This window comes from Sebastes fasciatus, chromosome 18, assembly GCF_043250625.1.
Source record: "Sebastes fasciatus isolate fSebFas1 chromosome 18, fSebFas1.pri, whole genome shotgun sequence".
Lineage (NCBI taxonomy): Eukaryota > Metazoa > Chordata > Actinopteri > Perciformes > Sebastidae > Sebastes > Sebastes fasciatus.
The window spans coordinates 1,129,810-1,156,221 of NC_133812.1; the positions used below are offsets into that span (position 1 = coordinate 1,129,810).

Sequence of the window (26,412 nt, forward strand, 5' to 3'; positions counted from 1 at the left end):
CCTTCATTGTGCTCTGATGATGATAATGGTGGTTGGGTGGTTGGCTGGTTGGGTGGTTGGGTGGTTGGGTGGTTGGGTGGTTGGGTGGTTGGTTGGTTGGTGGGTTGGTTTGTTGGTCGGTGGTTGGGTGGTTGGGTGGTTGGTTGGGTGGTTGGGTGGTTGGTTGGTTGGGTGGTTGGGTGGTTGGGTGGTTGGTTGGGTGGTTGGTTGGTTGGTTGGTTGGGTGGTTGGGTGGTTGGTTGGGTGGTTGGGTGGTTGGTTGGTTGGATGGTTGCTTGCTTGGTTGGTGGTTGGTTGCTTGGTGATATTTCTCTGTTCATTTCATGTCACAGAGTCACAGGACAGGACTGTTACTTCTCTTATGTCTAGGACATTTTGTAGTTGTTTGTAGTTCACTGTTTATTTTCATGTTACATCTCCCAACTTCTATTGTATATAAATATATATTATTATATTATATATATATATAATATAAATTATATTATTATTATATACATAAGCATCAAATGACTGGCAGCTACCCTGGAACTTCGTATTTTTATAGGTTGGATGCATTGATTTCTCTCTGACTAATGGTTGATCAGACCCAGGGGCATCATGGACAATGATGCATATTATCTGGTTCAGCATGGAGTCAGTGTTGTGCAGCCGGTCCTGGTCCTGGTCCTGGTCCTGGTCCCTGTGTCAGGGTGAAGGACTCCTGGACGAAGGCCCTGCAGATGGGACAGTGTTGGAAGTGTGACACGCAGCCGTCACACACACAGGCGTGTCTGCAGGGCAACAACACCTGGTTCACTGCTGCGTTCTGACACACCACACAGTCTCTGCCCCCCCCCTCGGACCAGTCCTCCTCCGGCTCCACCGGGCCCGCCTCCTCCTCCTGCTCCTCCTCCTCCTCCTCGGCTCCACCGGGTCGGCTACTCTGCTCGGAGTCAAGAGGCTCAGACGCCCCCCCGCTGTCAGCTGACATGAAGAGAGGCTGCAGGAGACAGGAGACAGGAGACAGGAGACAGGAGACAGGAGACAGGGGGCAGGAGACAGGAGACAGGAGACAGGAGGCAGGAGGCAGGAGGCAGGAGGCAGGAGGCAGGAGGCAGGGGGCAGGAGGCAGGAGGCAGGAGGCAGGAGGCAGGAGGCAGGAGATAGGGGGCAGGAGGCAGGAGAAAGGAGACAGGAGACAGGAGGCAGGAGACATGGGGGCAGGAGGCAGGAGACAGGGGGGCAGGAGGCAGGAGGCAGAAGACAGGAGGCAGGAGAGAGGAGACAGGAGGCAGGAGACAGGAGAGAGGAGACAGGAGAAAGGAGGCGGGAGACATGAGGCAGGAGACAGGAGGCAGGAGACAGGATATAGGGGGCAGGAGGCAGGAGACAGGAGGCAGGAGGCAGGAGGCAGGAGGCAGGAGGCAGGAGGCAGGAGACAGGAGATGGGGGCAGGAGATGGGGGCAGGAGGCAGGAGGCAGGAGGCAGGAGGCAGGAGGCAGGAGGCAGGAGGCAGGAGAAAGGAGACAGGAGACAGGAGGCAGGAGACATGGGGGCAGGAGGCAGGAGACGGGGGCAGGAGGCAGGAGGCAGAAGACAGGAGGCAGGAGAGAGGAGACAGGAGGCAGGAGACAGGAGAAAGGAGGCGGGAGACATGAGGCAGGAGACAGGAGACAGGAGACAGGAGGCAGGAGACAGGATATAGGGGGCAGGAGGCAGGAGGCAGGAGGCAGGAGACAGGAGGCAGGAGGCAGGAGGCAGGAGACAGGAGGCAGGAGACAGGAGGCAGGAGGCAGGAGGCAGGAGATGGGGGCAGGAGGCAGGAGACAGGAGACAGGAGGCAGGAGGCAGGAGGCATGAGACAGGAGACAGGAGACAGGAGACAGGAGACAGGGCAGGAGAAAGGAGGCAGGAGAAAGGAGGCAGGAGAAAGGAGAAAGGAGACAGGACATCAAGATCATGTTAACTGTTCACAGGTACTACTACTCTAACAGAACCACACTGACTCATAGTGATGTCTTCAAACTGATCCCAGGGCAGGCTAGGAGACGTGCACAGTTAAAACAAGTTCCCCTGAACAAAGAAACTTAAGGTTACTTAACGTAACCCCGGTTCTTTGATAACAGAGTGAGGTGTTTCACCATAGGAATCGCCTCGGTGTGACAAACTAAGGAAGCTCCAATGACACAATGTCTGTCATTGACAGACAGGTTGAACTGTGTTAGGGCTACGCACCCTCATATTAACACAGTCGACCTCCCCTCACAAATCATTCTAGACCGGTTTCTTTCCGTGTCTATGCAAGGAGGGAAGTGATGGTGAAACACCTCACTCTGTTATCAAAGAACCGGGGTTACGTTAAGTAACCTTAAGTTCTTTTTCTAACTTCGTTCGGTGTTTCACTATTGGAGATATAGACCACTCCCGTATTGCATACGTTTCCCGAAGCCATAAACAATAAGCCAGACAGTGAACATCACACCGACCCTGGTCTGTTTGGCTCTAGCACAGCCTGTGCCAAGGATGGCCCCGAGACATCCAGCCTGTAGAACCTTAAAAAGTGTGAGGCGTAGCCCAGCTCGCTGCAGCACAAATGTCCTGCACCGAAACTCCCTTGAACAGGGCCCATGAAGTGGCCATACTCCTTGTGGAATGAGCCTTCAACCCCTGTGGAGGTTGCAGACCTCTACAGCCATAAGCCAGGGATATGGCCTCCACAATCCAGTGGGATAGCCTCTGGCGGGACAATGGCTTGCCCTTGTGGGGAGTGGCCCAGGGCACAAACAGCTGATCCCCTTTCTTGAAACCTGCTGATCTACTCACATAGACATGCAGAGCCCGCACTGGGCATAATGTGTTAAGCCTCTGCTCCTCCACTGAGGAGAATGGAGGTGGGTGAAAAGCCAAAAGCTCCACCGTGGGACATCTGTAGGCTGACTCCACCACCTTAGGCACAAAAGCTGGATTGGGCCGCAGGCAGACAAATCACTCACACGCTTTGCTGTGGTTAAGGCTAAAAGCAACACTGTTTTAAATGAAATAAACTTCATCCCCACCACCTCTATAGGCTCAAATGGGTGATGAGAGAGGGCGTCCAACACTACCGACAGATCCCACAGAGAAACTAGGGGCCTAGGAACAGGAAGCTTGCGGCGTGCACCTTTCATGAAGCGACAAACTAAAGGATGTTGCCCCACAGGCTTCTCCCCAAAGCCTACATGACAGGCTGAGATGGCTGCTAAGTACACTTTAATGGTAGAAACGGCCTTACCCTTATTTACCAATTCTTGCAGGAAACATAGCAGGTCAACCACCGAACACTGAAAAGGAATGGTGTGCCTCGAGTCGCACCACTCCTCAAAACCCCGCCACTTACCACTGTAAAGAGAGCGAGTGCAGGAGGCCCTTGCACTCTGATTGGTGTCAATGACCTGTGCCGGCAGGCCTGCCGCGTTCAGGTTCCAACTTTCACGGGCCAAGCCCAGAGTGCTGTGCGGTCTGGGTGTGGGTGGTAGATCTCCCCGCGCGCCTGGGACAGAAGATCCCTGCGTATGGGGAGAGGCCACGGCTCGCCCACTAGAAGCTGAATTATTTCCGCTACCCTGTGCTTGGACGACCACCGCGGTGCTATCAGGATTAGCGACAAGCCCTGCTCTCTCACCCTGGCTAGAGTGGGGGATATCAGGCTAAGAGGGGGGATTGCATAGAGCAGCACGTTTGGCCATGAGTGGGCCAGAGCATCCCCCCCCAGAGGCGCATTTACATCTGACAGGGAGAAAAACAGTGGACAGTGAGCGTTTTCCTGCGAGGCTGCCCGGCCGTATTTCTGCCAAACCTGTTCCACCACCTGCGGATGGAGAGTCCACCTTCCGTACAGGGGGTTTCCCTGGGACAGAAGATCTGCACCCCTGTTCAAAACGCCCGGCACATGTGTCGCTCGGAGGGACATTAGCCTCGTGCTGCTCCACGATTATCTTCCGAGCTAACCTGTGTAACTGCAGTGAGCGAGTCCCGCCCTGGCGGTTGATGTATGCTACCACCGTGGTGTTGCAGAAAATGCTTTAGTGCAAGAAACACTGCCCAAAGCTCTAAGAGATTTATGTGGGCCTGAGCCAGTCTCGGGTCCCAGGTGCCATTCACTTCTCTGCCCAACATGGTCGCTCCCCAACCTGACAGGGACACATCCGTTATCATGGTTACCCTGGATGACACCGCCCCTAGCGGGACACCTGACGCGAGAACCGTCAGGTGTGGGGTAACTCCCAGAGGTGTCTAAGCTGGTGTTATTTTCACTCTGCGGTTGAGGTGACGGCGTGAGCACCCACGACCCAGCGCTGAAACTCCCTCATCCATAGAAGCCCCAAATGTACGACAGAAATCACTGACGCCATGAGGCCGAGTAGGCGCAGGCATAGTCTGAACGTCACGACTTTCCCCACCCGGAAAAGGGAGAGACACTGAGTGAGGGACACTACTCTCCCCTCTGACAGCGTGACGCAATAGGAGAGGGAGTTTATGTTGAGACCCAAGTATTCTGTACATTGTGCGGGTTCTACTCGACTCTTTGCCCAGTTTATATTGAACCCAAGATTCCTGAGATGATTTATCACCGTAGCGGAATCCCTGACTGCCTGCTTCCGTGAGTGGGAATCAGGTAGTATTCTATGTACGAGAATATTCTGATGCCGCTGTTCCGTAACGGAGACAGAGCTGCCTCCACACACTTGGTGAACACCCTCGGTGCTAATGACAGACCGAACGGGATGGCTTGGTATTTGTCGGCTCAGCCTTGATAAGCAAACCTAAGGAACTTCCTCTGTGCGGGATAAATGGCGATGTGAAAATACGCGTCCGAGAGATCGATTGTTACAAACCAATCCACTGGTGCTTGGTGACACTGTGTTACCTGCCCCCGATTCTCCTCCCCTTGAACATGAGGGGAGAGAAACTGAGAGAGGACCTCTGGGAAACTGGAACACACCAGGGCCTCTGAAGCCTGAGCTTGGGGGCTCTGTTCGAGGCTGCTGGCTAGTCTGTTGACCAGCTGCCTGTTCCTGCGGTCTGCAGTCCGGCCCCTGTCTCTCCCTCACTGCTGAGGCTGCAGCAGCAAAGCCAGCCATTGGCCCCTGAAGGGGGCAAGATATGGGTCGCCGGGGTAGGCAGAGGTCAAAGGCTTCACCGTCTTGTTTTCTGAGGGTGCTGGTCTCCCTCATTTTCTCCAGGGCTGGACCGAAAAGATCTTTGGTGGGGTCGTATGCCGCATCCATAACCTCTGCCTTCTGAGCGTCACTCAGGCCTGAGAGATTCAGCCACAGGGCCCTCTCACCTGAGATTGTAAGTCCCATAACATGACCGCAGCCCTGCACTGCGCCACGTGAGGAGCGCAGGATGAGGTCGTTCACCACACAGATCTCATCCCAGAGAGCAGGGTTAGGTGCCCCTGAGTCCAGCTGTCCACCCATCTCCTCTAGGATTTCCGCCTGGTACGTAGATAGCAGTGTCATTGCATTAAGAGAGCACACTGATTGTGCTGCGTACTTATACATCCTCTGGAAAACAGACACCGTGAGGCGCTCCATTTTACTAGGTAAAGAGATGTTGGAGGAAGCTGAGAGAGAGCGACGGTTTGGGTGGAGGTGATAGCCACTGAAGGCTCCACTGCTGGGGGTTCGGCCAGCCCCAGTTCCCCCATTCTGTGGATCTCCAGCTGTGAGTAGCCTTTGGTGGGAAGCTTACTCTTAAATGGGCTGGACCAGTACCTGCTCATTTCTTTCATGCAGGCAGGCACTGTTGGCAGGAGTTGTTTAGATGGTGGTTGGGCTGGTGGGAGCCTCTTACCATCATATAGATCTCTCTCTGCCCCTGTGGCGTCCTGGGCTGCAGACCATTGAATCCCCAATTTGGACGCGGCCTGTTTGCATACCTCGTATAAGTTGCTGTCCACTGTGGGAACAGCATCAGATGCGCTGGGGGGTCTGGACTGTTCAAGAGGAAATGTGGAGTCATCCTCCTCATCCTCCATGTCGTCCATGTCGAGGAGGTCAGAGTTGGCATCGCCCTCTGCGTCCTCACAGCCCGGCTCCACCTCGAGGAGCTCCTCGAAAAGTGGAGGTATGTCCGAGCAAGCAGCGTCCATCGTGTCCGCCCAGCCGGTTGAGGCTCGCGGCTGATGGGTGCTGGTTGTGGCTTTTGAGATGGCTCCTGACAAGCAAGGGTCCTGACTATTGGCCACTGCCACTCTCAGCCTCCTTTCCAGGATCTTTTTTGGCATTGACGCACAGTGGGAACATGACTGGGGGTCAGCCAGTGATGCTAGAACGTGTTTAGCGCCCATGCAAGCTATGTACATGGGATGAGGGTCCCTGCCCGAGATGGACGCCCCATGACGCGGGGCACAGGCGGGATGCAGCCTCTTTAACCTTCAGTTCCGACCCTTTGGTGGGGGGGGGCGACTGGAAAAGAAGTGAAAAGTATAAATATTTATCTGTATCAGGCGCGCCCCAACGTGTTAGCCTGTTGGTTAGTAGCGCTAGCAAACGGGGTTTAGCCCAAGCTAACAGCGTACCGTTAAGAGTCTGCTTGCCGTGACACGTTAGCTGAACTCCGGGTACTCGGCTCGGCTAACAAACTAATGCTAACTGAACCTAGTAGGCTCGCTGTAACGCGCTAGCCGTAAGGTATAATGTTACACAGTCACTGGCTACGCCGATAAACAAATACAGGTTAGCCGGAGAAACAGCTCGCCTTAACGCGGACACTGCTGGGTTAATTATCCTATGTAACACCACAAAGTACACTTCCTGCAAAGTACTTACTCAGCAAAACCAAACTAAAGCCGGGAACTGCGTTCGGCGACGTGTTCTTTGACGGGTCGTCTGGGAACTGTTAAACAGAAAACCAAGCTAGCTTAGATGAGCTGAGGGAGCTTATAGTTTCTTCATGGGAAGAAAGCGAGAATGATTTGTGAGGGGCGGTCGACTGTGTTAATATGAGGGGGCATAGCCCTGACACAGTTCAACCTGTCTGTCAATGACAGACGTTGTGTCATTGGAGCTTCCTTAGTTGGTCACGCCGAGACGATTCCTATGGTGAAACACCGAACGCAGTTAGAAAAAGAACTCCTTCTGCTCTGAGTGATGGTTACAAGGAAACACAGAGTAGAAGAAATAAGTACAGAATTATACACACCAATAACAAATACACTAAGAAACATGGAGCACAATGCTATGTACATGTACATATGCGTGTGCGTGTGCGTGTGTGTGTGTGTGTGTGAAGGTGGGGCTGTGAAAGTTCCCGTCCTGCATCTCACACTTCTGTATCTCCTGCCAGAGTGCATGAGTGGCCCTGCTCGGACCTGGCGTTAACATGTGTCCTGAGTGATCGGATCACAGCTCTAATTATAGTGGAGCGGCTAACATCCACTTTTTCAGTCAAATCGTGCAAATAGTGATACAAGCACCAAATTTGGCATGATGATTCCCAAGGGGTCACTTAGCAAATATAAACGATCGGCCACTTGAAAATCCAAGAAGGCTGCCATTTTTCAAGATGGCCGCCAAATTGACCTGCCGTTAATGGTTTCTCTCATAGAAATCCATCTACTTGGTCAATTTGAGTGATCTTGGTGTCAAATTATGTGTTTTCTAGCATGCTGGATCTAATTTTGATAGTTTTAATAATTTTGAACTGCAATATGGCGGCCATTTTTAAGATGGCCGTCAAATTTACTCGCGGAGAATGTTTTTCTTAAAGAAATGCATGTACTTGGTCAACTTGAATGATTGTGATGTAGAATTATATGTTTTCTGGTATGCTATTTAATTTTACAGCTTTAACATCCTCCAATAAGTTTTTTTTTAATAAGCACTCTGTGTGCTACCCTCACCTAGTTCAGCCCATGAGCCAACACGGTGTCCCGGGGTGTGGCCGTTGCCGTGCACTAGCAACTTCATGGAGCCATAGGTGAGAGTTGGGCAAGTAGTGAGAACCAGTGCCAGTAGTCCATCCTGGAGGATGTGGCTGACTTCTGAAACAAAGGTAGTACCTCTACCACTAAGCCCCTACACCTATGGCAACAGCAGCTATTGATATCTACAACAGTAGGCCTACAAGCCAATTGAGCCATGCAAACACCACAAAGCAAAGACTCACCGGACAGCCAAAAGTAAAAAAAAAAACTTATTGGAGGATGTTAAAGCTGTAATAATTAGATAGCATACCAGAAAACATATAATTCTACATCACAATCATTCAAGTTGACCAAGTACATGCATTTCTTTAAGAAAAACATTCTCCACGAGTAAATTTGACAGCCATCTTGAAAAATGGCCGCCATGTTGAAGTTAAAAATTGTTAAAACTATCAAAATTAGATCCAGCATGCTAGAAAACACATAATTTGACACCAAGATCACTCAAATTGACCAAGTAGATGAATTTCTACGAGAGAAACCATTAACGGCAGGTCAATTTGGCGGCCATCTTGAAAAATGGCCGCCATCTTGGATTTTCAAGTGGCCGATCGTTTATATTTGCTAAGTGACCCCTCGGGAATCATCATGCCAAATTTGGTGCTTGTATCACTATTTGCATGATTTTTCCACTATCCGCTCCACTATTACAGGTGTGAACACACTCATTAAGATCCGATTGATCAAACGGTGAAACTAGGCAGCGCTGATCAGACATGAATCAATATTCTGTTACTGTAATGCCTATTTCTCAGCACACAGTTGGCCAATAACGCTGATTCTGCTTCTGAATAATTGATATGCCGTTAATAATAACTTTTGGGTTGCCATGTTGTGGAGAGTTCTCCTTGAGCATCACACTTGTTGTTTTAGCTTTTGAATTTAGCAGTGAGATTCCTCTGATGGACTGTTTAACCACTTACCTTCTGGAACAGGGCTGTCCTCATTAATAATGTACTAGCGTTTATGAAGAACTAACATTTAGAAAGCTTCCTGAACAGCTCAGTCAACAGATGGATTTAATAGTAGTTTGTTACTGGACTTACACAGCTACCATCATCACATCTCTGTTGTTAGAAGTCATATTGTGGTTACCTTGCTAAATAACCAGCTAGCTAAGCACCAACTTTAGACTAATATGGAGCACCTGAGTGTGTGACCTACCTTTAACTCGTACATGTTCCCCTGTGAGGTGAGGAGGTACTGGAAGAGAAGCCGTGCAGGAAGGTGGTATTTCTCATCAGGAACATGAATCACTGTCACACTGGCCACCTGAAGGAGGAAGGACATCATAAGGACTTTCTCTGTTTCTATTATTCAATCACTTGTCTTGTCTGTCCCTTCTAGGGTCCGGCTAGTTGATGATAGACTGTGACTACACACTAGACAGTGTATGTGATGGGACTAGACAGAACTCCTGACTGGCTGTGGCCTGCAGCTTCCCTCAGATCTCAGTGTTTGTACTAAGCTGGGCTCAACGTCCTGGAACATCTCTGTACTGATGGAACCAGTCTGCTCATGTTTACACTTCCCAAAATGTCTGAATGTGAGATGGACTCACGATGTCGTACGTGTCTCTGGCTTCTGGCTCTGCCAGCGTCAGCACAGCCACTAGAGGGTAGCGTTCCCTTGGCAATGGCCCAAAATGTGTGATCCCCCGGTCAGCAGGAATCTGTGTGTGGCATTCCACTCTGTCTTCACTGGGAATACTGGGAGGGGGGGGTCAAAGAGGCTAACATCAGGAGCAGCTGGATGAACGATGTCACCATGACAACAATGATAGCATTGACTGCTTTGATTGATGGCTGTACAGTAGGACTGTGTCAACAACACTAATAACCTTCTAACAGACATTCAGTGAAGACAGAGAGCAGAAACAGATAGCACCAGGAGAAAGTGAGTGACCTTTAAAGGTTGAAGGTTAGGAAAGGTTCTGTTTAGGTATCAGGTTATATTACATTAGGCATCAAGCTCTCTCCTCCTACGTAGCTTTTGTAGCCCCGGGCAAATTTTTCTTGGGCGCTACCCACATAATCAGCTGTGCTGCTCATCCCACAAATGCATGATCCTTACAAGTTGGACATCATTGCGAAGGTAAAGAAACAGGCTTTCCAACGATGTAAAATACAATGCCAATTAGCATTGTAACAACAGAGAAATAATCGACCAAACACAAGTTTCCAAACTTTGTTTTTCCAGTTTATATATATATGAATATATATAATATTATAAGCTGCACCCACATCAGGTAAACCTTTGTGGTAGCTACCTTATGAAACCAATCATTTCAGTCTGAAGTTAGTGACAGCAACTTGGCATTATATTGAGTGTAGGGGAGCTACACTTTATTAATAATAATAAAATAAATAAATATAAATATCTCTTTATTTATAAATATATATAAATAATAATGAATCACATTTACAAAGTGCTTTTCTCTATACTCAAAGATGCTTTACAAGATAAAAAGAAAACAAGTATAAAAGATAAAAAATAAATCTAAGATTAAATATATTAATAGTCAGAGCAGGGGATTTGAACCTCGTTCCCTGTGAGTCTCTGTGAGTGCGGTAAAGGATACTGGAAGCTTTGGCAGTGGTGGTAGCGGAAGTGTAGGGCCTCCTGGAAACATCGGGGTGTGCTGAGCCTCGGGCCGTGCTGGTGGGCCTGCAGCGCTCCCTGCAGGCCACGGACCTCACAGCCCCAGAAACAGCTCAGGACACAGGGCTCCAGACAGCAAGGCCTCACTGACACACCGTCTGTAAGGGAGTGTTCACTAATGTTACCATGGCCTGCACACCGTCTGTAAGGGAGTGTTCACTAATGTTACCATGGCCTGCACACCGTCTGTAAGGGAGTGTTCACTAATGTTACCATGGCCTGCACACCGTCTGTAAGGGAGTGTTCACTAATGTTACCATGGCCTGCACACCGTCTGTAAGGGAGTGTTCACTAATGTTACCATAGCCTGCACACCGTCTGTAAGGGAGTGTTCACTAATGTTACCATGGCCTGCACACCGTCTGTAAGGGAGTGTTCACTAATGTTACAAGGCCTGCACACCGTCTGTAAGGGAGTGTTCACTGATGTTACCATGGCCTGCACACTGTCTGTAAGGGAGTGTTCCCTAATGTTACCATGGCCTGCACACCGTCTGTAAGGGAGTGTTCACTAATGTTACAAGGCCTGCACACCGTCTGTAAGGGAGTGTTCACTAATTTTACAAGGCCTGCACACCGTCTGTAGGGGAGTGTTCACTAATTTTACAAGGCCTGCACACCGTCTGTAAGGGAGTGTTCACTGATGTTACCATGGCCTGCACACCGTCTGTAAGGGAGTGTTAACTAATGTTACAAGGCCTGCACACCGTCTGTAAGGGAGTGTTCACTGATGTTACCATGGCCTGCACACCGTCTGTAAGGGAGTGTTCACTAATGTTACAAGGCCTGCACACCGTCTGTAAGGGAGTGTTCACTAATTTTACAAGGCCTGCACACCGTCTGTAAGGGAGTGTTCACTGATGTTACCATGGCCTGCACACCGTCTGTAAGGGAGTGTTCACTAATGTTACCATGGCCTGCACACCGTCTGTAAGGGAGTGTTCACTAATGTTACCATGGCCTGCACACCGTCTGTAAGGGAGTGTTCACTAATGTTACAAGGCCTGCACACCGTCTGTAAGGGAGTGTTCACTGATGTTACCATGGCCTGCACACTGTCTGTAAGGGAGTGTTCCCTAATGTTACCATGGCCTGCACACCGTCTGTAAGGGAGTGTTCACTGATGTTACCATGGCCTGCACACCGTCTGTAAGGGAGTGTTCACTAATGTTACAAGGCCTGCACACCGTCTGTAAGGGAGTGTTCACTAATTTTACAAGGCCTGCACACCGTCTGTAGGGGAGTGTTCACTAATTTTACAAGGCCTGCACACCGTCTGTAAGGGAGTGTTCACTGATGTTACCATGGCCTGCACACCGTCTGTAAGGGAGTGTTAACTAATGTTACAAGGCCTGCACACCGTCTGTAAGGGAGTGTTCACTAATTTTACAAGGCCTGCACACCGTCTGTAGGGGAGTGTTCACTAATTTTACAAGGCCTGCACACTGTCTGTAAGGGAGTGTTCACTAATTTTACAAGGCCTGCACACCGTCTGTAAGGGAGTGTTCACTGATGTTACCATGGCCTGCACACTGTCTGTAAGGGAGTGTTCACTAATGTTACCATGGCCTGCACACCGTCTGTAAGGGAGTGTTCACTGATGTTACCATGGCCTGCACACCGTCTGTAAGGGAGTGTTCACTAATGTTACCATGGCCTGCACACCGTCTGTAAGGGAGTGTTCACTAATGTTACCATGGCCTGCACACCGTCTGTAAGGGAGTGTTCACTAATGTTACCATGGCCTGCACACCGTCTGTAAGGGAGTGTTCACTGATGTTACCATGGCCTGCACACCGTCTGTAAGGGAGTGTTCACTAATGTTACCATGGCCTGCACACCGTCTGTAAGGGAGTGTTCACTAATGTTACCATGGCCTGCACACCGTCTGTAAGGGAGTGTTCACTAATGTTACAAGGCCTGCACACCGTCTGTAAGGGAGTGTTCACTGATGTTACCATGGCCTGCACACTGTCTGTAAGGGAGTGTTCCCTAATGTTACCATGGCCTGCACACCGTCTGTAAGGGAGTGTTCACTAATGTTACAAGGCCTGCACACCGTCTGTAAGGGAGTGTTCACTAATTTTACAAGGCCTGCACACCGTCTGTAGGGGAGTGTTCACTAATTTTACAAGGCCTGCACACCGTCTGTAAGGGAGTGTTCACTGATGTTACCATGGCCTGCACACCGTCTGTAAGGGAGTGTTAACTAATGTTACAAGGCCTGCACACCGTCTGTAAGGGAGTGTTCACTGATGTTACCATGGCCTGCACACCGTCTGTAAGGGAGTGTTCACTAATGTTACAAGGCCTGCACACCGTCTGTAAGGGAGTGTTCACTAATTTTACAAGGCCTGCACACCGTCTGTAAGGGAGTGTTCACTGATGTTACCATGGCCTGCACACTGTCTGTAAGGGAGTGTTCACTAATGTTACCATGGCCTGCACACCATCTGTAAGGGAGTGTTCACTGATGTTACCATGGCCTGGACACCGTCTGTAAGGGAGTGTTCACTAATGTTACCATGGCCTGCACACCGTCTGTAAGGGAGTGTTCACTAATGTTACCATGGCCTGCACACCGTCTGTAAGGGAGTGTTCACTAATGTTACAAGGCCTGCACACCGTCTGTAAGGGAGTGTTCACTAATGTTACAAGGCCTGCACACCGTCTGTAAGGGAGTGTTCACTGATGTTACCATGGCCTGCACACTGTCTGTAAGGGAGTGTTCCCTAATGTTACCATGGCCTGCACACCGTCTGTAAGGGAGTGTTCACTGATGTTACCATGGCCTGCACACTGTCTGTAAGGGAGTGTTCCCTAATGTTACCATGGCCTGCACACCGTCTGTAAGGGAGTGTTCACTGATGTTACCATGGCCTGCACACCGTCTGTAAGGGAGTGTTCACTAATGTTACCATGGCCTGCACACCGTCTGTAAGGGAGTGTTCACTAATGTTACCATGGCCTGCACACCGTCTGTAAGGGAGTGTTCACTAATGTTACAAGGCCTGCACACCGTCAGTAAGGGAGTGTTCACTGATGTTACCATGGCCTGCACACTGTCTGTAAGGGAGTGTTCCCTAATGTTACCATGGCCTGCACACCGTCTGTAAGGGAGTGTTCACTGATGTTACCATGGCCTGCACACCGTCTGTAAGGGAGTGTTCACTAATGTTACAAGGCCTGCACACCGTCTGTAAGGGAGTGTTCACTAATTTTACAAGGCCTGCACACCGTCTGTAGGGGAGTGTTCACTAATGTTACAAGGCCTGCACACCGTCTGTAAGGGAGTGTTCACTAATTTTACAAGGCCTGCACACCGTCTGTAAGGGAGTGTTCACTGATGTTACCATGGCCTGCACACTGTCTGTAAGGGAGTGTTCACTAATGTTACCATGGCCTGCACACCGTCTGTAAGGGAGTGTTCACTGATGTTACCATGGCCTGCACACCGTCTGTAAGGGAGTGTTCACTAATGTTACAAGGCCTGCACACCGTCTGTAAGGGAGTGTTCACTGATGTTACCATGGCCTGCACACTGTCTGTAAGGGAGTGTTCCCTAATGTTACCATGGCCTGCACACCGTCTGTAAGGGAGTGTTCACTGATGTTACCATGGCCTGTACACTGTCTGTAAGGGAGTGTTCACTAATGTTACCATGGCCTGCACACCGCCTGTAAGGGAGTGTTCACTGATGTTACCATGGCCTGCACACCGTCTGTAAGGGAGTGTTCACTAATGTTACCATGGCCTGCACACTGTCTGTAAGGGAGTGTTCACTAATGTTACCATGGCCTGCACACCGTCTGTAAGGGAGTGTTCACTAATGTTACAAGGCCTGCACACCGTCTGTAAGGGAGTGTTCACTGATGTTACCATGGCCTGCACACTGTCTGTAAGGGAGTGTTCCCTAATGTTACAAGGCCTGCACACCGTCTGTAAGGGAGTGTTCACTGATGTTACCATGGCCTGCACACCATCTGTAAGGGAGTGTTCACTAATGTTACAAGGCCTGCACACCGTCTGTAAGGGAGTGTTCACTAATTTTACAAGGCCTGCACACCGTCTGTAGGGGAGTGTTCACCTATTTTACAAGGCCTGCACACCGTCTGTAAGGGAGTGTTCACTGATGTTACCATGGCCTGCACACCGTCTGTAAGGGAGTGTTAACTAATGTTACAAGGCCTGCACACCGTCTGTAAGGGAGTGTTCACTAATTTTACAAGGCCTGCACACCGTCTGTAGGGGAGTGTTCACTAATTTTACAAGGCCTGCACACCGTCTGTAAGGGAGTGTTCACTAATTTTACAAGGCCTGCACACCGTCTGTAAGGGAGTGTTCACTGATGTTACCATGGCCTGCACACTGTCTGTAAGGGAGTGTTCACTAATGTTACCATGGCCTGCACACCGTCTGTAAGGGAGTGTTCACTAATGTTACCATGGCCTGCACACCGTCTGTAAGGGAGTATTCACTAATGTTACCATGGCCTGCACACCGTCTGTAAGGGAGTATTCACTAATGTTACCATGGCCTGCACACCGTCTGTAAGGGAGTGTTCACTGATGTTACTATGGCCTGCACACCGTCTGTAAGGGAGTGTTCACTAATGTTACCATGGCCTGCACACCGTCTGTAAGGGAGTGTTCACTAATGTTACCATGGCCTGCACACCGTCTGTAAGGGAGTGTTCACTAATGTTACAAGGCCTGCACACCGTCTGTAAGGGAGTGTTCACTGATGTTACCATGGCCTGCACACTGTCTGTAAGGGAGTGTTCCCTAATGTTACCATGGCCTGCACACCGTCTGTAAGGGAGTGTTCACTAATTTTACAAGGCCTGTACACCGTCTGTAGGGGAGTGTTCACTAATTTTACAAGGCCTGCACACCGTCTGTAAGGGAGTGTTCACTGATGTTACCATGGCCTGCACACCGTCTGTAAGGGAGTGTTAACTAATGTTACAAGGCCTGCACACCGTCTGTAAGGGAGTGTTCACTGATGTTACCATGGCCTGCACACCGTCTGTAAGGGAGTGTTCACTAATGTTACAAGGCCTGCACACCGTCTGTAAGGGAGTGTTCACTAATTTTACAAGGCCTGCACACCGTCTGTAAGGGAGTGTTCACTGATGTTACCATGGCCTGCACACTGTCTGTAAGGGAGTGTTCACTAATGTTACCATGGCCTGCACACCGTCTGTAAGGGAGTGTTCACTGATGTTACCATGGCCTGCACACCGTCTGTAAGGGAGTGTTCACTAATGTTACCATGGCCTGCACACCGTCTGTAAGGGAGTGTTCACTAATGTTACCATGGCCTGCACACCGTCTGTAAGGGAGTGTTCACTAATGTTACAAGGCCTGCACACCGTCTGTAAGGGAGTGTTCACTGATGTTACCATGGCCTGCACACTGTCTGTAAGGGAGTGTTCCCTAATGTTACCATGGCCTGCACACCGTCTGTAAGGGAGTGTTCACTGATGTTACCATGGCCTGCACACCGTCTGTAAGGGAGTGTTCACTAATTTTACAAGGCCTGCACACCGTCTGTAGGGGAGTGTTCACTAATTTTACAAGGCCTGCACACCGTCTGTAAGGGAGTGTTCACTGATGTTACCATGGCCTGCACACCGTCTGTAAGGGAGTGTTAACTAATGTTACAAGGCCTGCACACTGTCTGTAAGGGAGTGTTCACTAATTTTACAAGGCCTGCACACCGTCTGTAAGGGAGTGTTCACTAATTTTACAAGGCCTGCACACCGTCTGTAAGGGAGTGTTCACTGATGTCACCATGGCCTGCACACTGTCTGTAAGGGAGTGTTCACTGATGTTACCATGGCCTGCACACCGTCTGTAAGGGAGTGTTCACTAATGTTACCATGGCCTGCACACCGTCTGTAAGGGAGTGTTCACTAATGTTACCATGGCCTGCACACCGTCTGTAAGGGAGTGTTCACTAATGTTACAAGGCCTGCACACCGTCTGTAAGGGAGTGTTCACTGATGTTACCATGGCCTGCACACTGTCTGTAAGGGAGTGTTCCCTAATGTTACCATGGCCTGCACACCGTCTGTAAGGGAGTGTTCACTAATGTTACAAGGCCTGCACACCGTCTGTAAGGGAGTGTTCACTAATTTTACAAGGCCTGCACACCGTCTGTAGGGGAGTGTTCACTGATGTTACCATGGCCTGCACACCGTCTGTAAGGGAGTGTTAACTAATGTTACAAGGCCTGCACACCGTCTGTAAGGGAGTGTTCACTAATTTTACAAGGCCTGCACACCGTCTGTAAGGGAGTGTTCACTGATGTTACCATGGCCTGCACACCGTCTGTAAGGGAGTGTTAACTAATGTTACAAGGCCTGCACACCGTCTGTAAGGGAGTGTTAACTAATTTTACAAGGCCTGCACACCGTCTGTAAGGGAGTGTTCACTAATTTTACAAGGCCTGCACACCGTCTGTAAGGGAGTGTTCACTGATGTTACCATGGCCTGCACACTGTCTGTAAGGGAGTGTTCACTAATGTTACTACAGCCTGCACACTGTCTGTAAGGGAGTGTTCACTGATGTTACCATGGCCTGCACACCGTCTGTAAGGGAGTGTTCACTAATTTTACAAGGCCTGCACACCGTCTGTAGGGGAGTGTTCACTAATGTTACAAGGCCTGCACACCGTCTGTAAGGGAGTGTTCACTAATTTTACAAGGCCTGCACACCGTCTGTAGGGGAGTGTTCACTAATTTTACAAAGCCTGCACACCGTCTGTAAGGGAGTGTTCACTAATTTTACAAGGCCTGCACACCGTCTGTAAGGGAGTGTTCACTAATGTTACCATGGCCTGCACACCGTCTGTAAGGGAGTATTCACTAATGTTACCATGGCCTGCACACCGTCTGTAAGGGAGTGTTCACTGATGTTACTATGGCCTGCACACCGTCTGTAAGGGAGTGTTCACTAATGTTACCATGGCCTGCACACCGTCTGTAAGGGAGTGTTCACTAATGTTACCATGGCCTGCACACCGTCTGTAAGGGAGTATTCACTAATGTTACCATGGCCTGCACACCGTCTGTAAGGGAGTGTTCACTGATGTTACTATGGCCTGCACACCGTCTGTAAGGGAGTGTTCACTAATGTTACCATGGCCTGCACACCGTCTGTAAGGGAGTGTTCACTAATGTTACCATGGCCTGCACACCGTCTGTAAGGGAGTGTTCACTAATGTTACAAGGCCTGCACACCGTCTGTAAGGGAGTGTTCACTGATGTTACCATGGCCTGCACACTGTCTGTAAGGGAGTGTTCCCTAATGTTACCATGGCCTGCACACCGTCTGTAAGGGAGTGTTCACTAATTTTACAAGGCCTGTACACCGTCTGTAGGGGAGTGTTCACTAATTTTACAAGGCCTGCACACCGTCTGTAAGGGAGTGTTCACTGATGTTACCATGGCCTGCACACCGTCTGTAAGGGAGTGTTAACTAATGTTACAAGGCCTGCACACCGTCTGTAAGGGAGTGTTCACTGATGTTACCATGGCCTGCACACCGTCTGTAAGGGAGTGTTCACTAATGTTACAAGGCCTGCACACCGTCTGTAAGGGAGTGTTCACTAATTTTACAAGGCCTGCACACCGTCTGTAAGGGAGTGTTCACTGATGTTACCATGGCCTGCACACTGTCTGTAAGGGAGTGTTCACTAATGTTACCATGGCCTGCACACCGTCTGTAAGGGAGTGTTCACTGATGTTACCATGGCCTGCACACCGTCTGTAAGGGAGTGTTCACTAATGTTACCATGGCCTGCACACCGTCTGTAAGGGAGTGTTCACTAATGTTACCATGGCCTGCACACCGTCTGTAAGGGAGTGTTCACTAATGTTACAAGGCCTGCACACCGTCTGTAAGGGAGTGTTCACTGATGTTACCATGGCCTGCACACTGTCTGTAAGGGAGTGTTCCCTAATGTTACCATGGCCTGCACACCGTCTGTAAGGGAGTGTTCACTGATGTTACCATGGCCTGCACACCGTCTGTAAGGGAGTGTTCACTAATTTTACAAAGCCTGCACACCGTCTGTAAGGGAGTGTTCACTAATTTTACAAGGCCTGCACACCGTCTGTAAGGGAGTGTTCACTGATGTTACCATGGCCTGCACACTGTCTGTAAGGGAGTGTTCACTAATGTTACCATGGCCTGCACACTGTCTGTAAGGGAGTGTTCACTGATGTTACCATGGCCTGCACACCGTCTGTAAGGGAGTGTTCACTAATGTTACCATGGCCTGCACACCGTCTGTAAGGGAGTGTTCACTAATGTTACCATGGCCTGCACACCGTCTGTAAGGGAGTATTCACTAATGTTACCATGGCCTGCACACCGTCTGTAAGGGAGTGTTCACTGATGTTACTATGGCCTGCACACCGTCTGTAAGGGAGTGTTCACTAATGTTACCATGGCCTGCACACCGTCTGTAAGGGAGTGTTCACTAATGTTACCATGGCCTGCACACCGTCTGTAAGGGAGTGTTCACTAATGTTACAAGGCCTGCACACCGTCTGTAAGGGAGTGTTCACTGATGTTACCATGGCCTGCACACTGTCTGTAAGGGAGTGTTCCCTAATGTTACCATGGCCTGCACACCGTCTGTAAGGGAGTGTTCACTAATTTTACAAGGCCTGTACACCGTCTGTAGGGGAGTGTTCACTAATTTTACAAGGCCTGCACACCGTCTGTAAGGGAGTGTTCACTGATGTTACCATGGCCTGCACACCGTCTGTAAGGGAGTGTTAACTAATGTTACAAGGCCTGCACACCGTCTGTAAGGGAGTGTTCACTGATGTTACCATGGCCTGCACACCGTCTGTAAGGGAGTGTTCACTAATGTTACAAGGCCTGCACACCGTCTGTAAGGGAGTGTTCACTAATTTTACAAGGCCTGCACACCGTCTGTAAGGGAGTGTTCACTGATGTTACCATGGCCTGCACACTGTCTGTAAGGGAGTGTTCACTAATGTTACCATGGCCTGCACACCGTCTGTAAGGGAGTGTTCACTGATGTTACCATGGCCTGCACACCGTCTGTAAGGGAGTGTTCACTAATGTTACCATGGCCTGCACACCGTCTGTAAGGGAGTGTTCACTAATGTTACCATGGCCTGCACACCGTCTGTAAGGGAGTGTTCACTAATGTTACAAGGCCTGCACACCGTCTGTAAGGGAGTGTTCACTGATGTTACCATGGCCTGCACACTGTCTGTAAGGGAGTGTTCCCTAATGTTACCATGGCCTGCACACCGTCTGTAAGGGAGTGTTCACTGATGTTACCATGGCCTGCACACCGTCTGTAAGGGAGTGTTCACTAATTTTACAAGGCCTGCACACCGTCTGTAGGGGAGTGTTCACTAATTTTACAAGGCCTGCACACCGTCTGTAAGGGAGTGTTCACTGATGTTACCATGGCCTGCACACCGTCTGTAAGGGAGTGTTAACTAATGTTACAAGGCCTGCACACTGTCTGTAAGGGAGTGTTCACTAATTTTACAAGGCCTGCACACCGTCTGTAAGGGAGTGTTCACTAATTTTACAAGGCCTGCACACCGTCTGTAAGGGAGTGTTCACTGATGTCACCATGGCCTGCACACTGTCTGTAAGGGAGTGTTCACTGATGTTACCATGGCCTGCACACCGTCTGTAAGGGAGTGTTCACTAATGTTACCATGGCCTGCACACCGTCTGTAAGGGAGTGTTCACTAATGTTACCATGGCCTGCACACCGTCTGTAAGGGAGTGTTCACTAATGTTACAAGGCCTGCACACCGTCTGTAAGGGAGTGTTCACTGATGTTACCATGGCCTGCACACTGTCTGTAAGGGAGTGTTCCCTAATGTTACCATGGCCTGCACACCGTCTGTAAGGGAGTGTTCACTAATGTTACAAGGCCTGCACACCGTCTGTAAGGGAGTGTTCACTAATTTTACAAGGCCTGCACACCGTCTGTAGGGGAGTGTTCACTGATGTTACCATGGCCTGCACACCGTCTGTAAGGGAGTGTTAACTAATGTTACAAGGCCTGCACACCGTCTGTAAGGGAGTGTTCACTAATTTTACAAGGCCTGCACACCGTCTGTAAGGGAGTGTTCACTGATGTTACCATGGCCTGCACACCGTCTGTAAGGGAGTGTTAACTAATGTTACAAGGCCTGCACACCGTCTGTAAGGGAGTGTTAACTAATTTTACAAGGCCTGCACACCGTCTGTAAGGGAGTGTTCACTAATTTTACAAGGCCTGCACACCGTCTGTAAGGGAGTGTTCACTGATGTTACCATGGCCTGCACACTGTCTGTAAGGGAGTGTTCACTAATGTTACTACAGCCTGCACACTGTCTGTAAGGGAGTGTTCACTGATGTTACCATGGCCTGCACACCGTCTGTAAGGGAGTGTTCACTAATTTTACAAGGCCTGCACACCGTCTGTAAGGGAGTGTTCACTGATGTTACCATGGCCTGCACACTGTCTGTAAGGGAGTGTTCACTAATGTTACTACAGCCTGCACACTGTCTGTAAGGGAGTGTTCACTGATGTTACCATGGCCTGCACACCGTCTGTAAGGGAGTGTTCACTAATTTTACAAGGCCTGCACACCGTCTGTAAGGGAGTGTTCACTAATGTTACTACAGCCTGCACACTGTCTGTAAGTACCATGGCCTGGGCCACCACATATAGAGGCTGGATTCATAACCCTGAATATTTATAGTTGTACGTGTGGTGAATGCTTCCAACTCCAGAAACAATTTACTACGCAGTACTTACTGTAGCTTTACATGATACAGATTCAGGTAGAGACCTCCACACATGGAGCAGTACAGTAAAACCACTGGAACAGGAGGGGTTGTCATTCTCTTCAAACCTTTATTGTATTTGTTGGACGGAGGAAGCATTTAACATTCCCAGACACTTTAAATCAAAGTTGGGTTTTCTCCACCCGTCCCAGTTACTGGGTCCGCACCATTACCACACTGGTGTACGCCTGTGGTACACAGAGTAGTCGGAGTCTGCTCACCAGTTAAAATGCGTCTCAGCCGGTGCATACACCGGATGTCTCGCTCAATTCAAACGGCAAAAGCGGCGTGCACGTCTACCTCGACCACATGGCTGATACAAGCACAACAGGGTATTTGGGTCTTATCCCTAAAAAGCGGAGTATAATACATTCTGCTATTATAGCATACAGCAGAGCAGTCAGCAGGTTTTTCTCTGTGGCATCGTTATCTCGTCAAAGATAAACGACACAATAAACCTTGATCGCTCTGACAGATCCATGCTTGTTTAAGGTGATGTCTCCTCTCCTCCCTCGCCACTCATCATCACTTCTCGCCGGATTGTATCCCGGCTGTAGGAAAGGGAGCGCACCCACTGTGTTATATACTCACCAGTGACATATGCCGGCCCAGATCTCATCTCCAGGGTGAAAGGGTTGGTCATCTGAACCATGTGCTTCTCAGGGGTTGGTAGGAGAGACTCTGTCTCATCAGAGCTGCGAAGGATCACTGGGACATCGAAGCCAAACCTGCAGGACAGGAGGCAGAGTGAACAAAGAGTACAAGAACACAATTACGTTCTGCATGGCTCTCTGAACGTTTAACAGAGAAATAAAAAGCTGAGAGGTGTCAGGGTGCTGTTGTTGCCGAGAGTCTCCTGCCTGGAGGTTTCCCCTCTGAATGAGCTCAACATACTAATGTACATGTACCGGTACGAGGCAGCGACAGGCCGACGACCCGCTGGACCGTATGAAGACTGCAGTTGAGAAGCAGCTAGCTAGCATATAGTCCACCTATGCACTCTGACCCCAATGACAGCCCCCTCATTTGCATAATGAGATATAAATACGTAAAGAAATGTAAAAGGAAATGTATAAATAAATGTATAAAGAAGTAAAGTATAAATATGTTTGAGGAAATAAATAGGGGGGAGATGCATAGGGAAAAGCATGCATATATAAATAAATACAATTTAAAGGTCCCATATTGTAAAAAGTGAGATTTTCAAGTCTTTTATATTATAAAGCAGGTTTAAGTGCTTTATAAATAATGTTCAACTATTAAAACACTCAATATATGGAGAAATACACAATTCAGAAATTGTGTGTTTGAAACAAGCTGTTAGGATTTCTGTTCATTTGTGATGTCACAAATCTACAATATTTAGACCATTTCAAAGTTTTAAATGTAAACATTCTAAATGTGTCCCAGTTTATTTCCTGTTGTAGTGTATGTAAATAACATCAGCTGACAGGAAGTAAACATGGACCCAAAGTGTTGCCTAGCAACGCAATTCCATTGCAATTCCGTTGAAATGCACTAAAACAGAGTGTTTCAGACAGAGGATAAATACAGGTATATTCAGGCAGACAGTACGAGGAAAATAATGTGTTATTTGAACATTACAGCATGTAAACATGTTCTAGTAGAAACACAAAATACAAGTATGAACCTGAAAATGAGCATGATATGGGTCCTTTAATAATGAAAAACAAAAAAAAACAAAGGCAAAAACAAATACAGAAATCTAAAAGTTAATAAAAATAAATAAATAAAAAAGGAAACTTAATAGAAAAGAAGATTAATAAAAATATTTTAAAAAGAAGCAAATTAAAAGAGAAATATCAATTTATGTCACATTTTATCAATTACTTAAAGCCTACATTTATTTTTTTATATTATTTTTAGTTAATTTAATGACATTTATTTATTCCTGGAGTTATTTGATATTTATTATTTTGCAGGTTCCGTTGTCCATAGGGAGAGTGGGGTGAGAAGCTGAGCAACCCCTTGTTTCTAGGCAACAATAGACAAAATTGGTCATGTGACCACACATTTGTCTGTGATACAGGGTCCTTTTCATTATGCTAACTTAAGCTTCCTTGTGTCCTATCTTCTCGCTTGACCCATAAATCGTTCCCCCTCCGCCATCGTGGAGGATCAATCCCGTAAATGCACATCGAGGAGACGAGGAGAGAGGAGAGAGGAGAGAGGAGAGAGGAGAGAGGAGAGAGGAGAGAGGAGAGAGGAGAGAGGAGGCTTTTAGAGGAGCTGAGAGCGAGGCTAACAGGTATGACTGATAGACTAGGCCTACTGTACTGGCTTAACTTAGGCTCAGTTTACCCTCATATCTATCTATCTATCTATCTATCTATCTATCCATCTATCTATGTATCTATCTATCTATCCATCTATCTATGTATCTATCCATCTATCTATGTATCTATCCATCTATCTATCTATGTATCTATCTATCCATCTATCTATGTATCTATCTATCCATCTATCTATCCATCTACAGACGTAGGCAAAGTTGTTGGTACCCTTCCGTTAAAGAGAGAAAAACCCACAATGGTCACTGAAATAACTTGAAACTGACAAAAGTAATAATAAATAAAAATTTACTGAAAATTAACTAATGAAAATCAGACATTGTTTTTGAATTGTGGTTCAACAGAATCATTTTAAAAAACAAACTAATGAAACTGACATGGACAAAAAATGATGGTACCCCTAGAAAAGATGTAAAATAATGTGACCAGAGGGACATGTTAAACTAAGGTGTGTCCTGTAAATAGCATCACAGGTGTCTTCAAACTTGTAATCTGTCAGTCTGCCTATTTAAAGGGTGAAAAGTAGTCACTGTGCTGTTTGGTATCATGGTGTGTACCACACTGAACATGGACCACAGAAAGCTAAGGAGAGAGTTGTCTCAGGAGATCAGAAAGAACATTATAGACCTTCATGTTAAAGGTAAAGTCTATAAGACCATCTCCAAGCAGCTTGATGTTCCTGTGACTACAGCTGCACATATTATTCAGAAGTTTAAGGTCCACGGGACTGTAGCCAACCTCCCTGGACGTGGCCGCAAGAGGAAAATTGATGACATATTGAAGAGACGGATAATACGAATGGTAACCAAAGAGCCCAGAACAACTTCCAAAGAGATTAGAGGTGAACTCCAAGGTCAAGGTACATCAGTGTCAGATCGCACCATCCATCACTGTTTGAGCCAAAGTGGACTTAATGGAAGACGACCCAGGAGGACACCAAATCATAAAAAAGCGAGACTGGAATTTTCCAAAATGCATATTGACAAGCCACAAAGCTTCTGGGAGAATGTCCTTTGGACAGATGAGACAAAACTGGAGCTTTTTGGCAAGTCACATCAGCTCTATGTTCACAGACGAAGAGATGAAGCATCCAAAGAAAAGAACACTGTACCTAATGTGAAACATGGAGGAGGCTCGGTTATGTTATGGGGCTGCTTTGTTGCATCTGACACGGTGTCTTGAATCTGTGCAGGGTGCAATGAAATCTCAAGACTATCAAGGCATTCTGGAGCGAAATGTGCTGCCCAGTGTCAGAAAGCTTGGTCTCAGTTGCAGGTCATGGGTCCTCAAACAGGATAATGACCCAAAACACAGCTAAAAACACCCAAGAATGGCTAAGAACAAAACATTGGACTATTCTGAAGTGGCCTTCTATGAGCCCTGATCTAAATCCTATTGAACATCTGCGGAAGGAGCTGAAACATGCAGTCTGGAGAAGGCACCCATCAAACCTGAGACAGCTGGAGCAGTTTGCTCACGAGGAGTGGGCCAAAATACCTGTCGACAGGTGCAGAAGTCTCATTGAGAGTTACAGAAATCACTTGTTTGCAGTGATTGCCTCAAAAGGTTGTGCAACTAAATATTAAGTTAAGGGTACCATCATTTTTGTCTAGGCCAGTTTCATTAGTTTGTTTTTTTAAATTATTCTGTTGAACCATAATTCAAAAGCAATGTCTCATTTTCATTAGTTAATTTTCAGTGAATTTTTATTTATTATTACTTTTGTCAGTTTCAAGTTATTTCAGTGACCTTTGTTGGTTTTTCTTTCTTTAACGGAAGGGTACCAACAATTTTGCCTACGTCTGTATCCATCTATCTATGTATCTATCTATCTATGTATCTATCTATGTATGTATCTATCTATCTATGTATCTATCTATCTATGTATCTATCTATTGTGTATCTATCTATGTATCTATCTATGTATGTATCTATCTATCTATGTATCTATCTATCTATGTATGTATCTATCTATCTATCTATAAAAGACCACTTTGTTTTGGATGTCATATTTTGAAAACTGTTGATTTGACATCTAAAGTCATTATTCCAGAGGATGCACCACATCCTGAAATCTATGTGCATGTTCATTCCTCCACTTTAGAGACAGCTCCAGTAAAAAGTGGCTCAACTCTTCCCACTCTCCCCTACTCATGGATGTATTAAAGCCCCTACTCCATCAGGTCTCCTCCTTCCGGTCCAGATGACATCCCATAATCTAGCGCCCCCTACAGGGTACCGTCAGAGGGCTTAACGACATTTAGATGCTCACTGTTCTCATGTCATTCACCATCAGTCATTTACTGAATGGTTGAGGTAAAACAAGAAAGAGAAGTTGCCTAAAGTGAACAGATCCGAGGGAGAGTGTGGGGCTAACATGCTAAGCTAACGTTGACTTACCAGCCCAGCACCATGGCGGCGGTAACAAGGAAACACAGAGACACCACGCTGATGTAGAACAGAGGGGAGTACTCATACAGGGTGACCAGGAACACCGCTGCCATGTCAGATCATGGAGAAACAGAGCTACTAAACAATCCTCCGATGGTAAACACTTCCCATGGCGGCCATGACCGGAAGTCCTCTGACACAACTACGGTGGCCTAGAAGGGATATGAAGTATACAACAAAAATCGGATTTA

The 26,412-nt window shown here is 47.9% G+C and overlaps 1 protein-coding gene across 1 annotated transcript; it reads right to left on the minus strand.

The window, feature by feature from the left end:
• Positions 1-479: 479 nt before the first annotated feature.
• cgrrf1 (cell growth regulator with ring finger domain 1) lies at positions 480-26,359 on the minus strand. The gene is made up of 6 exons (XM_074615471.1): positions 26,171-26,359; positions 22,050-22,186; positions 10,534-10,711; positions 9,514-9,661; positions 9,117-9,224; positions 480-979 (listed from the first exon to the last, which is right to left on the minus strand). The coding sequence occupies exons 1-6, from the start codon at positions 26,272-26,274 to the stop codon at positions 635-637; spliced, it is 1,020 nt and encodes a 339-aa protein (XP_074471572.1). The 5' UTR covers positions 26,275-26,359; the 3' UTR covers positions 480-634.
• Positions 26,360-26,412: the final 53 nt, after the last annotated feature.